Source organism: Cynocephalus volans, chromosome 4 (genome assembly GCF_027409185.1).
Source record: "Cynocephalus volans isolate mCynVol1 chromosome 4, mCynVol1.pri, whole genome shotgun sequence".
In the NCBI taxonomy this organism is placed as follows: Eukaryota; Metazoa; Chordata; class Mammalia; order Dermoptera; family Cynocephalidae; genus Cynocephalus; species Cynocephalus volans.
The window spans coordinates 8,337,721-8,352,799 of record NC_084463.1 but is presented as its reverse complement, the minus strand read 5'-3'; the positions used below and the strand labels follow the sequence as shown (position 1 = coordinate 8,352,799).

The following is a 15,079-nucleotide window of genomic DNA, read 5'->3' as shown; positions in this document are numbered from 1 at the left end:
CCAGTTTCAGTTATTTCTAAATAAATGTTTTCTTAATTGCCTGATACTGAGATAATTTCCCAGAGGATTTAAAATCAGAACACATTAAAACTCTGTTAAAGTAAAAAATTTCTACAGAATATAAAAATTTACACAATTTTTATTTTGCATATTTGTTCTCCCTCCCAAAAAAGAACAGATCATTTTGAACAATACTTAGCAGAATAATCTACCAAATATTATTCATCTGGGGTGCCAAGAAACTAGAGAACAATTCTAAGAAAGCATATAAATAGAATTTTTATTTCAACACACAAAGATCATGCATAGGACTAGAAACCAGTATTGGTGATTAAGTTATTTGGTAACAAGTCCTTCGGTTGCACATAGCACAGCTGCTTCTTGAAATCTGGAATATTACATCGTACAAGATTAATACCACAACTACTGAGAGCAGTCTTAAAATTTTAAAGCAAAATATAAAATTCAAACATATTTTTAGAAAAATAAGTTCTCTTCAAGAAACATTGTAATCAGGGTGTAATATGCCTTTCTCTTCTTTCTACCATTCTATAAAAATGCAATTTTGATACTTTATTTTGGAAAGCTTTAAAAAAGTTGTACATTTTGAGGTAGTAATTAGTTGAAGAATTATGCCTAAATATAAAGGCCCCCAAAATGTACACAGAAGGCTTTTCAGTGAGGGACACTCTGAAGGTGGTTTTCAGAATGTACTTGATAACAGTTTTGCATTCCAGGTTCTCTTAAGGATAAGTACACCTACATGCCAATTTCATGAAGTAATTTTCAGAATTTCTTTGAAGTATTTTTAAGATTCCACAGACTACACATTTATATACTCTTTAGCTAAGCAACATAAGAGGTACGGTGTTGAGGAAAACTCAGTTATGTATCACAGAAAAGGTCTGAAAATAACTAATAATAGTTATCTTTGGGTAGTGTGACATTATGGGTAATTCTTTTCATTTATCTATATTTTATAATTTTTCAATAACAAACATGATAGATTTTGTAATAAAAATGCACTATTCTTTAATGTAAAAATAACACCTTCTCAGTAATTTCTCTTCTAGGAACTTACCTGCAATTCCTCTACTCTGAACAAATTGAAAATGCAGACACAGGATTATACACACAAAATGATCACTGCAAATTATTTACAAGTGAAAATTGGAAACTATATAAGATTCAATAATAAGTAAACTGTTAAGTAAAATGGGATTCATTCACAAGGTAGAACACTATGCCTCTATTAAGAATAAAGTTATACATAATAAGCAAAATACTTAGGTTACAATGTTACCTATATATATACAATTATATATGTGCACTGTGTGCTCTCCTCTATGGAAAAAATGCATTAAAAAAAAGACTAGAGGGAAATATGCCATAAAGTTAAGAATGTTTTGTTCCCATTGGTGGAGGAATTACAGGTATAGTTTCTTGTGTAACGATACAACTGTCCCTCGGTATCTAAGGGGAATTGGTTCCAGGACACCTCCCCCACCCACTCTACAAATACCAAAATCTGCAGATACTTAAGTCCTTTATATAAAATTGTGTAGTATGAGAGGTCTTCAAAAAATTCATGGAAAGATTCATATTATCTTTTAATTCCACTTCTCATGAACTCTATGAAGTACTCTCATATTTGCATATAACCTATTGCAAATCCTCCCATATACTTTAAATCATCTCTAGGTTACTTATAATACCTAATACAATGCAAATGCTATGTAAATAGTTGTTATACTGTATTTTTTAATTTGTATTATTTTTATTATTGCATAGTTATTTTTTACTGTTTTTGTTTTTGAATATTTTCAATCTGTGGTTCGCTGAATCTGAGGATGGGAACCCAAGGATATAGAGGGGCAATTACACGCTTTTTAATTCTTCATATTTTTTATAGTAAGACACTATTTCTTTAATAGTTGGAAAACAAAATAATTTAAGGGCACAAGTGGCTTTTCTGGAATTTTACTTAAAGAGACAAAAACTAGCTATACAATTAGCTAGGCGGAAAAAGTTATTTCTTACTATAATACTAGTAAAATAAAACACTACTCAAGGACACTCCTAGATAGCAAACTAGGAACCACTACTGCCTACGATAGTTTAACAGCCTAAGTACTATTATTCTTTTCCTATTGTGCTAATTTTATAAAATTAGCTTCTTTAATTCATAAACCACAAACCAATACTACAAAGCTTTTATGAAGTATTATATTAGGAAGCTGGATTCTACTACCACTTACCTTCCCTTTTGTGTGCAAAATTTACAGAGATCTAACATAAAATACCGCTTCAGATGCTGTGATTATATTTCTTAAAGAACGCTAAGCTATTTAATACATTAGACCAAAATGAAGATCTCTTTGTATACTAATTTTTTTTTCTAAAAGGGAAACAGATTTGGATTTCCAAAGCTCTGTAGAAAATAGATCATTTTTGAGTGACACAGAACGAGATGAAGAGCCAACTAAAAATAAAAGGATCCAATTGTTCATCCCATAGATATTTAAACAGCCCTAAAACTTGCCTCAGGATCAAACTTAAGAAAAAAGACCTCTAAGTTTTAAAACACAAAAACATATATTGATGTTAAAGCATACTAGTCATATATGAAGAAACTTTTCATAAGAAATAAGTATAAGCATATTTTGCTGATATTGTTCTTTATACCATATTAGCTGTTCTCACTGTAACTACTATTTTATGTTCACAATGAGAACCTAAAATAATTTAAAATAAGTTTTTGCTACCGTCTTATTTATAATTTTTAAGGTAGCTGCTGTATTTATCAAAAACACACAACTATTCATCCAGTGAATGAAGAAAACAAATACTACTGTAAAAAAACCTCATTAACAACAACCAGTATAGTGTGAGAAACAACTGTACCTGTGCTCTTGCTAAACAATTCTTAATACACATTACCTATAAAAGTTAAAGACAACTTTACAGAACTTGAGATGTATAGGAAATTGTCTGTTCAGTGATTGCCTTGATATTTCCCTCACATCTTAGCATCTCCAATCACAATGAATTACCATTCACTCAAATTAAATTCACACTATCTTTTTATATGTTAATTAATGACTTCTTTAGAAAAGCACAAAGGAGATGGGTTCTGTGGACTAAAAACTTAGCTGTTAACTTAAATCATTTTACACACATATGCTACACACAATTTAGGATCGGTGTGCTCTTTCATGATCTGACCTGTGCCTTCAATGACAAACGCATTGATCTCACTGATAGCCAAAGAAAGATATTTCTCCACAGTGCCCCCTAGCATTCTAAGATACATCAGTTTAAAAGGGATACCATTTGAATTGTCAACCTCAAAAGAAAGCGTCACTATCAGATCCACTTAAGCAGCTCTTAAATAGATACTGTATTAACTAAATTTGACCTGAAACTAACAGCTGATTTAATTAAATCTTGCTAATAAGGTAAGAGCTAATGAGGAAAAAATATTGTGAACTGATGGGTTTGGAATTCAACCACATAACAATATAGTTCAAAAGTTCTGTAGAAACTGTAACTCGCAATTTGTTTGATTTTTTTAGACAGTCACTTAGCAAGGACTCATATAAATATATGCATTTAAAACGCCTTCTTTTTATGTAACTTAAGGGGAAATGGCATGGCAGGAGGCCATGGCTCTTCAGAGGAATGGAACCAATTTCTTTCTTCATTTTTAGAAATGCTGGGATCGGATTAAGCGATGCAAAGATTTAGTAATGTCACTATAGTCATGTTAACATTACAAACTTTCTGGGCTGTTTCAGAACCATTAGGGGAAGGCAAAAAGTGCAGATGACAGAATGACATATACCCCTTCTTTTTGGAAAGAGACAGTAAACAAAACTTCTAAGTACAACCACCACAGCTACAAAAATCACTGAAGTTTTCAAACGCCTTTCGCCTTACATAAGTCATTATGAAAAAAAGTCCTACTTTATTCCACATTTAAGCTCTAGTACATTCGTACTAATAAGGGAAAGACGGGATAAGATGACAACTGGGGGGGGGAACAAAAAACTGAGAAAGGATGAAACTCCAGTAGCAACTACAATAAGGCAGAGTACGTCAAAACCACTAGGTTTTACTCTAAAGAATAGTTTTGTTTCTACCATTTTTCTAAGGTATTTAATTTGCAAGTCTTAAAATAGAGACCCCGAGGAGAGCAGCCTGAGGCAGTGGAAGGAAGGGGGCGGGTTAGGTAAGAACAGACTAGTGAGAAAATATGTGCGGTGCATCAGAACGTGCAATGGAGGGGCGATGCTGGATCCACGGTCAGGAAGCAGTTGAGGGCTTTACGAGTAGAGAGGTAGAATCTGATGTGCCTTAAGGAATGCGTATCCACAGCCAGAACGCACACCTGGTAAAGGGTCAATCCTAGACAAGAAAGACTGACCCACCAACTATGTAATTGCAGAGATGACCATTTTAACCAGTTCCATTGTCTGGAGTATTAGATGGAAATGCCTCAGCCAAGAGATCAAGCTAAATCCAGAGACACTGTGGGGCAAAATAAGGGAGACAAGGAGGACAGTAGCCCTCCGGGCATTCCCGGCCACGGGGGCCCCTTCCTCGCTGGGCAAGAGAGGGACGCCGCGGGGTCACAGGGGCCGCGCGAGTGCCAGTCTTGGGGCCCGGAGACAGAAGATCCCCTCCTCGGGCTGGCGACGTCTCTGGCCGCGCAGCCCGGGAGCACCGAGACTTCCCCTCCCACCCCACCCCCAGCCGAAAGCAGGGAAGACGCGGAACTTGGGCTCCGGAGCGGAGGCCCCAGACCAGGTCACGGCCGGGTGGGAGGCTCTGGGCGAAATTCCGTGTGGCCACCGGGGGTGGCGTAGGGGAAAGCAGAGCCCCGTCTGGTCGGGTTTCCAGTCGGACGGCACTCGGGTCTAAGGGACCCGGCCCCGATCCCTTCGCTGCTCACTGGCCCCTTGCACCTCCTGGGTCCTCACAGTCCCGGGCCCGCTCGCCTCCGCTAGCGGCGCGGCCTCTCGGGGGTCCCCGGTCCCACCACTGCGGCCGCCCCCTTCGGGAAAGAGCTCCTCTCCCGAACCCTCGCCTCGGACGCTCCCGCCGAGCCCCGGGCCGCACCTCCGTCTTGGTGATCCGGTGCCTCCCCAGCTTCACCACGGCGAAGTTGCCCTTGCCCAGCGTGCCCTCGATGTCGTAGAACCCCACCCGGACCGGCCCGCGCTGCAAGTGCCTCGGGCCATCCGCCATGACCATGCTGGGCCCCGCTGCTAGACACGGCGGACTGGAGGAGCGCGGGCGGGCGGGCGGGCGGGCGGCTGGGCTCAGGCGACGGCCGCTCCGCTCGCTCCCTCGCTCCTTCCCTCCCGCTCCTCTGGGCCCAGCCAGGCGCGCGCCGCCGCTGACGTGCGCCGACGTCAGGGGGCCGGGGCAGGGGGGCGGGGGCGGGACCGGGCCTCGATTGGTCACCATGGCGACCGGAGCACCGCCGACGTCGGCAGCGGGAGGGAGGGAGTCGGGGACTACGCGCGGGGAGGGGCGCGGGCCTGGCCGGCTCGTTCCTTCCGGGCTCCGGCCCCCTCCCCGCCGCCCGGCCCGCCCCGTTCCCCCGCCTCTCAGCCGAAGGGCAAGAGCGAGCCCTGGTGGGCCGTGTGGAGGGGTGCAGCGTCCTGCATCTGGCCCGTGGTCTTCCTCCCCGCCCCGGCGTCCTCCGTCTACCAGAGGACCTTCCCGCCAAAATCTCTCACCTATGAGTACAGTGCGCCCTAAATTTGGCACCAGCGAAGAACTGTGGCTGAGCAACGCATTGCTCACAGACGCCTTTCTTTGTGTCTTTTTCTCATCTCATTGCTATATAAATCCGGAGACGTTTAAATGTCTCCGAGGAATCATTTTGACAGCATCACGGTCGCTTAGAGACTCGCAGAGTGTCAGCGCTGAATAGACCCTAGAGATCACTTAATTCAAGGATTTAGAGCCTCAGGCGGGCTTCGGGGCCTGGAACCCCCTGAAATGCAGGCAATTTTTTTTTTTTTTTTTGCTTTTTGGGCATGTCTCTGAATCCAAAGCTTCTATCAGATTCCCAAACGTGGTGGTGACCCTGAAAAGGTTAAGAAATATTTATGTAATCCAATTTCTTTTCAGATGACGAAGCAGGCTGCAAGGAATGAAGGGAATTGCTAAGGTCACACAGGTAATGCTAGAGTTAGGATTCTAAATCACCACACCAGTCTTCCATATGGGGACCCAAGGAAAGAGGAACAGCGACATGTGCCTCCAGATCTTGATTTCTAAACTCCATTGTCCACTAAAAGGACTCTTGGCGAAATGGATGATTCTAGAGCACAGAAAGGGAAAGTATAAAATGCCCTTGAAAGATCTTGTGCCAGAATACAAGGAGATTTCTGGATATGTCAAGAAGCGTATGTCAAAAGAAAAAAGGAGACAGCTTAAAGGTACCCCACTTACCAAAACTGAGACAATTGGAGTATCAAGAATGAATAATGATAAAAATGGATTATGACACATTGAATTTTTAAAAAGAATACATGAGTACATACTTACTCTTCAGCGTTTAAATAAATAAATATGAAGTGGAGAGAAGCAAAAGTTTTCCTTGACAGTGGAATGCAAACTAATACGTGTAGAAGAAATGGTGAAATTAGGAAATACCATTTCGCAGCCTTTGTAGTAATAACTGATTCAGACAAGAATTATCAATAGATGTTAAAATCATTGAGTGAAACTTGGTTGGGGAACAGGATATTTACACAGTCTCAAAGTATCTTCGGATTTCTTGTTCATTACCATGTATCAACAAAGGTACAGTGGTGGAATCTGACACACCCTAACTAAATGATCAAAGTTAATGTCACCAGTTATGGAATAAAATAACATGATGTGCCTCCTGAGAGGAGGAACTAAGAGGTATACAATATCTCTTATGTAGTATCCCTGTCAGAAATGCATATTTTGAATCTATCACACACACAAAAAATCAGAAAAATGCAAACTGAGACACATTCTACCCAACAACTGACCTATAGTCCTGAAAAATGTTAGCATCATGATAAAGGAAGGCTGAGGAACCAGATTCAAGGGATTAAAGAGACTTGCCACTAAAGGCAACATGTGATCCTGGAAAATCATGCTATAAAGGAGTATTTTCAAGACAATTGTTTAAATTTGAATATGGATTGTATATTAGATAAGAGTATTTTTTCAATTATAAGCTTCTTGAATTTTATAATTGTACTGTGGTTATGAAAGAAGCTATCCTTATTAAGAGATACACACTAAAGTATTTAGAGATAAAAGTTTTTGATATATGCAACTAACTCTCATATGGTTTAGCAAAGATAGGTAGATAAGGCAAATGTGGCAAAATGTTAATTGATAAATCTAGGTAAAGGGTATATGGTGATTTATTGTATTGTTCTTGCAACTTTTTTATAGTTTTAATTTTTAATGAAAAGTAATATGCATGTGTATGTATTTATTTTATTCTATTTTAATTTAAATCAATTTTATTTTATTAGTACAAGATTGACTGGCTCTTGGGCCCTTCACTGTTCACTGTGCTTCTGCCTTTCACTTTCAAAACCCAAGCAGTACCCTATTTTGCAGTGAGATATATTGTTTGCAGAAGCGAGGGGAGAAGTGGGAGAGGGCTGTAAGACTGATCAGATTTCTGGAATGATGGGAGTGGAGTATGAAGTTTCCTCTAACTAGACCAGGAGCCCACATATGTACCCCAGTTTAAAAATAGTTCTTGTATACATTCTGCTAGTTAGATGAATATGTGTTAATTGTTCTAGGGGTTGGTTCCTTTGGAAATCTGATGAAAAGCCACTTACTCTAGGACCAGAAAATTCACAAAGACCCACTAGAGTGAACAACCTCCTTCTTTAAAGTATACCTTTTGAACAGAAATTGACTCATTTCGATCTTATTATCTTAATCAGAAAACCAGGCCAACCACCTATTTGCACAATCTGGGAATAAGAATTGGTTGGGGGCCGGAAAGCAGAGAAGGGGATGGCAGGGAGTACCAAAAAGTTTTTGGAAAACCAGAGTTCCATGTGAGTATGCTGAGTGTCTAGAGGTTAAAGAAAGGGAGGCCAGAGATAGGGGAGAGATAGAAGGGGATGTGCCCCAAATCAACCTTGCCCATGTGGAAATGCAGTGGGCGTGCCACTGAAAGCTACACTACATTGTAAATGTAACCCTGAAGAAATATGTGTGGACCAATTTAGAACATTGAAATCTTGGATTCTGTGATTCAACTTATCTCCTTGATCCAAAAGATTTATTCCTCTCTCTCCTGTTTCAACCCTGTATGTTCCTTATGTGCTTTTGCTTCCAATTAAATGATAGCCATATATGTTTTAGCAATTATTATTATCCAGCTCCTGCTTTCCTCTCTTCTTCCTCTCTCTCTTTCTCATCTTCTCTCCTCCTTCTCTCCCTACACACACACACACACACACACACACACACACACACACACACACACACACACACACACACACACACACACATACAAACACCACCACCACCACCACCTTCAGAAAAAAGAATGTAAGATAAGACGGAGAATGAAAAGAAAAGAGAGCTTCATGCAATCCCCATCTCTAGCTTTAATATCAGTGAGTTAGAGCGCTCTAGTCACCAAATTTCCTATTTGCTTGACCTTTAAAATGAAGTATTCCCGGCTGATGCTGTGAGTCCACTATATTTGCCATTGAATTGATTTTAAAATGTTAATACTTCAAAAGGCAAAAGCGTGTACATATAGAGAGAATTAAGAAAGATGGCTAGAGACTAGGGTAAGAATTAATTGTGTGGCCGGCCCGTGGCTCACTCGGGAGAGTGCGGTGCTGAGAACACCAAGGCCTCGGGTTCGGATCCCATATACGGATGGCCGGTTCGCTCACTGGCTGAGCGTGGTGCTGACAACACCAAGTCAAGGGTTAAGATCCCCTTACCGGTCATCTTTAAAAAAAAAAAAAAAAAAAAAGAAGAATTAATTGTGTAACACACTTAGAATAAAGTGGACTTATAAACAAATATGTGGAATGAGGAGAGGAGTTAGTAAAAGGTAATGAAAGAGTGATCTGAAATGCAAGGAAAAAACTTCGTGGCTCATGGTGCTGTACATATTTTGCTGAGGCAGACAAACTTTGAACTTGAAAAACAAGATCTGTACCATTTGTTTCTTTGATCATGAATGACATCTGCATTTTTACTGTTTTATCATTTCAGGACTGAAGGAATGTCAGTACACCAGTAGGCTTAGGCCTGGATTTAGATTTAGTTCAAATCAAGATTGGTGAAATATTTATTAGGTAGTTTTGCTTAGAAAAAATAGATTAGAAAGCTTAGAATGACTACTTTGCTTTTTATATTAATAAAGGCAGAATGAATATGAGAAAATCTAAATCACTGACCTGTGTCAATTCCAAGTGCTTCTTATTAGTATAAAATACAGGTATTCATGAAGTAAGCATCAATCAGTCAGGTTAATAAATATGTGGGTGCCACTATGTGTAAGGTACTATTATGGAAATAAACTAGAGGTTTGAGGTTATTTTTAAAAAATTACTTTGGAGCTTTTATTTTATTTTTTTAACAGCTTTGTTCAGACATAATTGATACACAAAAACACCACACATTTTAGTGTGTACTATTTTATGGGCTTGAACATATGTTTACAAATGTGAAACCATCACCACAATCAAGGTAATAAACATATCCATCACCTCCAGAAGTTTCCCCCTACTCCCCTTTGTGTGTGTGTGTATGGGGCGGGGGGAGGTAAGAACATTTATCTTGAGATCTACTCTCTTAAATTCTTCAGTCTACAATACAGTATTGTTAACTATAGGAACTATGTTGTTTAGCAGATCTTTAGAACTTATTCATCATGCATAAAGCTTTATACCCATTGAACAATTCTCCTTTTCCCCTTCCCCCAGCTAATCACCATTCTACTCTCTGTTTCTACAACTTTGACTATCATAGATACCTCATATAAGTGGGATCATGCAGTATTTGTCCTTCTGTGACTGGCTTATTTCCCTTAGCATAATGTCTTCAATGTTGTCAATATGGCAGGATTTTTTTCTTTTTTAAATCTGAATAGTATTTCACTGTGTGGAATGAAATAGCATTCTATAGTATTCCACACAACGGAATTTTCTTTTCTATTCATCTGTCGATGGACATTTAGGTTGTTTTCATATCTTGGCTATTGTGAATAATGTAGCAATGAAAATGGGAGTGCAGATATCTCTTCAAGATTCTGATTTCAATTCTTTTGGATAAATACCCAGAAGTGGGATTAATGGATCATATGGTAGTTCTATTCTTAACTTTTTGAGGAGCCTCCATACTGTTTTTCATAATATCTGTACTGATTTACATTCTCACAACAGCGCACACATGTTCCAATTTCTTCACATCCTTGCCAATACTCATTTTTTTTTCTTTTACAATAGTCACCTTAACAGGTGTGATGTGATATCTCATTGTGGTTTTGATTTGCATTTCCCTGGTGATTAGTGGCATTGAGCACCTATTCATATACCTGGTGGCCATTTGTATATTTTCTTTGGAGAAATGTCTATTCAAGTCCTTTGCCTATTTTTTAAAATCAGCTTATTATTACTTTTTTTTGCAGTTGAGTTGGAGTACCTTATATATTTTGGATATGAACCTCTTGTCAGATATATGTGGTTTGCAAATTTTTTCTCCTATTCCGTAAGTTGCTTTTTCACTCTGTTGATTGTTTCCTTTGCTGTGCAGATGGTTTTTAGTTTAATGTAGTTCCACTTTGCTATTTTTGCTTTTGTTGCCTGTGTTTTTGGTGTCATATCTGAGAAATCATTGCAAAGACCAATGTCAAGAAGATTTTCCCCTATGTTTTTCTCTAGGATTTTTACAATTTCAGGTCTTACATTTAAGTCTTTAATCCATTTTGAGTTGATTTTTCTGTTTAGTGTAATTTAAGGGTCTAGGTTCATTCTTTTGAGTGTGGATATCCAGTTTTCACAGCACCACTTATTGAGGAGACTATCCTTTCTTCATTGTGTGTTCTTGGCACCCTTGTTAAAAATCAGTTGATCATATATGTGTGGGTTTATTTCCGGGCTCTCTGTTTTGTTCGATCATATGTCTGTCTATATGTACTGTTTTAATTACCATAGCTTTGTAATATGTTTTGAAATCAGAAAGTGTGAGGCCTCCAGGTTTATAATTCTTTCTCTAGACTGCTTTGGTCCTTCAGGGTTTTTTGTGGTTCTGTATGAATACATATTCTTCTCAAGCACACACAGAATCTTCTTCAAGACAGATCACGTGTTAGGTCACAAAACAAATCTTAAAATTTTTAGAATTGAAATCACACTAAGTATGTTTTTTGACCACAATGGAATGTAATGAGAAGTTGATAGAAAGAAAATTGAAAAATTCACAAATATGTGGAAATTAACACACCCCCGAAAAATATGGATCAAAGAAGAAACCAAAAGGGGAATCAGAAAATATCTTGAGACAAATGAAAATGAAAACACAACATACTAAAACTTATGGGATATAGCAAAGACAGTACGCTTGCTTTGGCTCTTTGAAAGGATGGGTCACCATGCCCTAATTTTAATTTTTTTAAGGTTTGTTTTTAGCTATGATGGATCTTCTCTAAATGAATACTGTGTGATTCTCTTTAACCTCTGAAGATAATTTCAAATTTTTGATATCTTCTCCCAGATGACAGCTTTTCTTAGGATCTTAACTTTGAAAGGGATCTTAGGGAGTATCATATGAGTCCATCTTCCCATCTGATACATAAATTTCTAGACATTTCACAGGTGATATCAAGCCTTGGTTTACTACTTCATGCAGGAACCCAATATTGTGAGACAGTTGGCATTGGTTGAAAATGTTTCCTCATATTGGCTTTGTATCTGCTTCTTTCTAACTTCTGCCCATAGATTTTATTTTTTTATTCTGGCACAAGACATTACAAACAAACAAACAAACACAAAAACACATGCCAGTTGTCATATTTTCTTCAGTTCTCCAAGCTAAACATTCCCAACTTCACTGTCTAGCTGACTATGTTTCCATCTCTCTGTCCTTTTTTCTTGTGCTTCTCTGGACTCTGGTCTGTCAATGTCTCTCTTAAAATATTGTTCCAAAAACTGAATATAGTAGCCTAGGTGTAGTCTAAGAATTGCAGAATACTGACATTGACCAGCACCGCCTTTGATCCTGATGCTGTGCTCGTAGTAATTCAGCCAAAGATTGTGCTAGTTTTCTTTTTAGCAACCGTATCCCACAATTAAGACTAAGGCCAACTAAAACCCCTGGATCTTTTAAAATAGCAATTTTTTTTTTGACTGGTAAGGGGATTGCAACCCTCGGCATGGTGTCTGCACCACGCTCAGCCAGTGAGTGCACCGGCCATCCCTATATAGGATCCAAACCTGCGGCCTCGTTGTTACCAATGCCGCACTCACCGGAGTGAGCCACGGGGCCGGCCCTAAAATAGCAATTATTGTTGTCCTAGGTTATCCTTATAATTTTCTTGGGAAGTTGATCTTTTAAAAGTAGAAATGGAAATTCTGAGTTAAAATGTTTTCTTGTTGATTTCGTTCATTGTTTCAGATAATAGAATCATTTTGATTCTTTACTCTGCCATCTATCATATTACCTAATTTTTAGTTTCCTGAGCTATCCTCAAATTCCGTCAGCATGTCTTCTATATCTTTATTGCAGTCATTGTTTTTTGTATTATCACTCCTACTACAAGTATGCGGTTCATAGTAGGCTCCTGTGGATAGGTAAACTGGTAAATAGGGCAAAGCTTGAGCCACAATTCTAGAGCTCGCCACTAGACATCCTCCAGATCAACTTCTTCTATAGAGAAATTCTGAAGCTGCAACCGTGTAGGAAGCTGCTTCAGTGAAGAAATTCAACTGTGACATTGATAAGATGTGAGGAGTGGGAAGTGGAGAGATGTTGAAGACTGTAGGTTGTTGACAATAGTGAACAGATACAACCAACTACTCAGAGCTTCCCATGTGCCTTTCACTGTGCTGGGCACTGAACATACAAAGATGGTTGAATGTGGTCCCAGGCCTCAAAGAGCATATAATCTATTTCCTTTAGACATTTAGCCCTTATTGCTCTAATATATACAAGGATATTATGAAAGTCTGTTAAATAACATGCAGAAATCAATATATATTATGTCTGTATACTGGAGCAAAATGAGTTGTGCTAGGAGTCGAATGTTCTGCATTGCCATTTACAAGTTCTGGATTCATAATTCTGGAGCTCAGGGAGAGATCTAGGGTGAGAATTTAGAGATTGATAGTATTGATAGTTGAAATCAAGAATGTAGACAGTATCACTCAATAGGAGTATTAAGAGTGAAGGAGAAGGCAGAATCCTACAGTATTTGTGCAACACTCACAGGAGTGGGCAAATATAGAGAAGTATTCTCTCCCCACCAAAGGGGAGAGGACAGAGAAATACAAGGGGAATGGATAGGGAGGGGGAAACACCTTAAAATGTAGACAAAGGAGAATTTAAAGCAGGAGAATTTCAAGAAGAAAGGAGTACTTTGAATCAGTGAGAAGATGTCAAGCAAGATGAAAAGGAATTCATTGTATTTGGTCAAAAAGAGATAATCGATGATCCTTACAGAGGGTTTCAAACTACTGGGAGTGGAAGCCACACTGCAGTGGGTGGGAAGTGATGAAAAAAAGTGAGTGTAGACCATTCTTTCAAGAAGCTTGTCTGTGAAGGAATGACAATAGAAAGGAATGTAGAGTCAATAGAGAAGTATAATGTTTCTTTTGTTGTTGTTTTGAAATAGGTAGAGAATTGAGCATTTTTGCAAAGAGCCAGAAGAAGGAAAGGTTGAAATAAAGGTGATTGGAGGTATCCTATAGAAGGCAAAGGAATCCACAACACAAAAGACTCTTTAGTCAAGAGGTGAAACGCCTCTTTTACTCTGATGTGGGTGGGGGAAGGAAGCAAGGGCAGCTCTGTTTGCAGGTAAGTGGGTAGTTCACAGTGCAGGAAGTTTACCTGTGGCTTTTATTTCCTCTGTGAAACAGGAAGCTGATTATCTGCAGAGAGTGTAAGGGTGGAGGAATAGGAGGCTTTAGATGAGTTGTGAATGTTTGAAAAATCTGCCATGAGAATGATAGAGGAAATTGATTAGGACCCGTAGAAAACTTTCTGGCCACAAGAAGGTCCAAGAAGGTCTGACCGAGGTAAGGAAACCATGAATTGGTACAAATACCAATTCACATGGTCATGAGACTTTTTGCAACAATTTCAATAGCCTGGATGTCAGACTGATACAGGGCCGGAGTTTGCTGGGTGGGTCCTATGGAATGTCAAAGGGGCAATGAAGATTCCACAAGAGAATTACTAAAAACAAGTACCATGTTGTCTGGATAGAGAAAGAGGTGAAGATAAGAAGGGGCAGGGAAACTGGGGGAATGGAGAGCTTAAGAGTCTGGAGCATAAATTAGATGAGACTGACAGCATGAAAGATCATGAGGAGTCCTGTTGTATGCTGGCATATTTGAGTTAGATACTGTTCCAGGTGATGATATGATCCAGGGGATAGCTTCAAGAATGAGTAACTAAAGCAAAGAGGAGGGGTCTACCTCTTTCCCCACTGTGTTCCTAGTACCTATGCTTAAAGACAGTAATGAGACATCTCAGGAGTATAACTACCTCAAAAGAAAGCAACAACCTGGATTATAGATGCCACCAGAAACAAATATGTTAGATCAGATGGTTAACAAATATGAAAAATATAAAATAAGGATAAGAAACAATGCTTAATGATCTAGTATTGTTTTACTAACAACAGAATTTATTTTGAAGCTACAGTACAGTATGGTATTTGTTCAGGAATAGAAAAATAAACCTTTGAAGGAAGGAAAGAAAGACCACAGTGGTGCATTGGACTTGCAGAGAGAGAGAACATACCTAGGGATACAAAGTGGAGTGGGGAAAGGGGGATGGGGAGGGAAGATAATTGGGGGGGTAATTG

General features: G+C 39.1%; 1 protein-coding gene across 1 annotated transcript in view; it reads right to left on the bottom strand.

Moving 5' to 3' along the window:
* The window catches only part of SIK2 (salt inducible kinase 2), a 115,645-nt gene extending 110,265 nt beyond the window's left edge, over window positions 1-5,380 (bottom strand). Inside the window, exon 1 of the mRNA XM_063093861.1 lies at window positions 5,122-5,380. Coding sequence (XP_062949931.1) covers window positions 5,122-5,256 — 135 coding nt within the window. The 5' untranslated portion in view covers window positions 5,257-5,380. The remainder of the gene's footprint in view (window positions 1-5,121) is intronic.
* Between the last annotated feature and the right edge of the window lie 9,699 nt (window positions 5,381-15,079).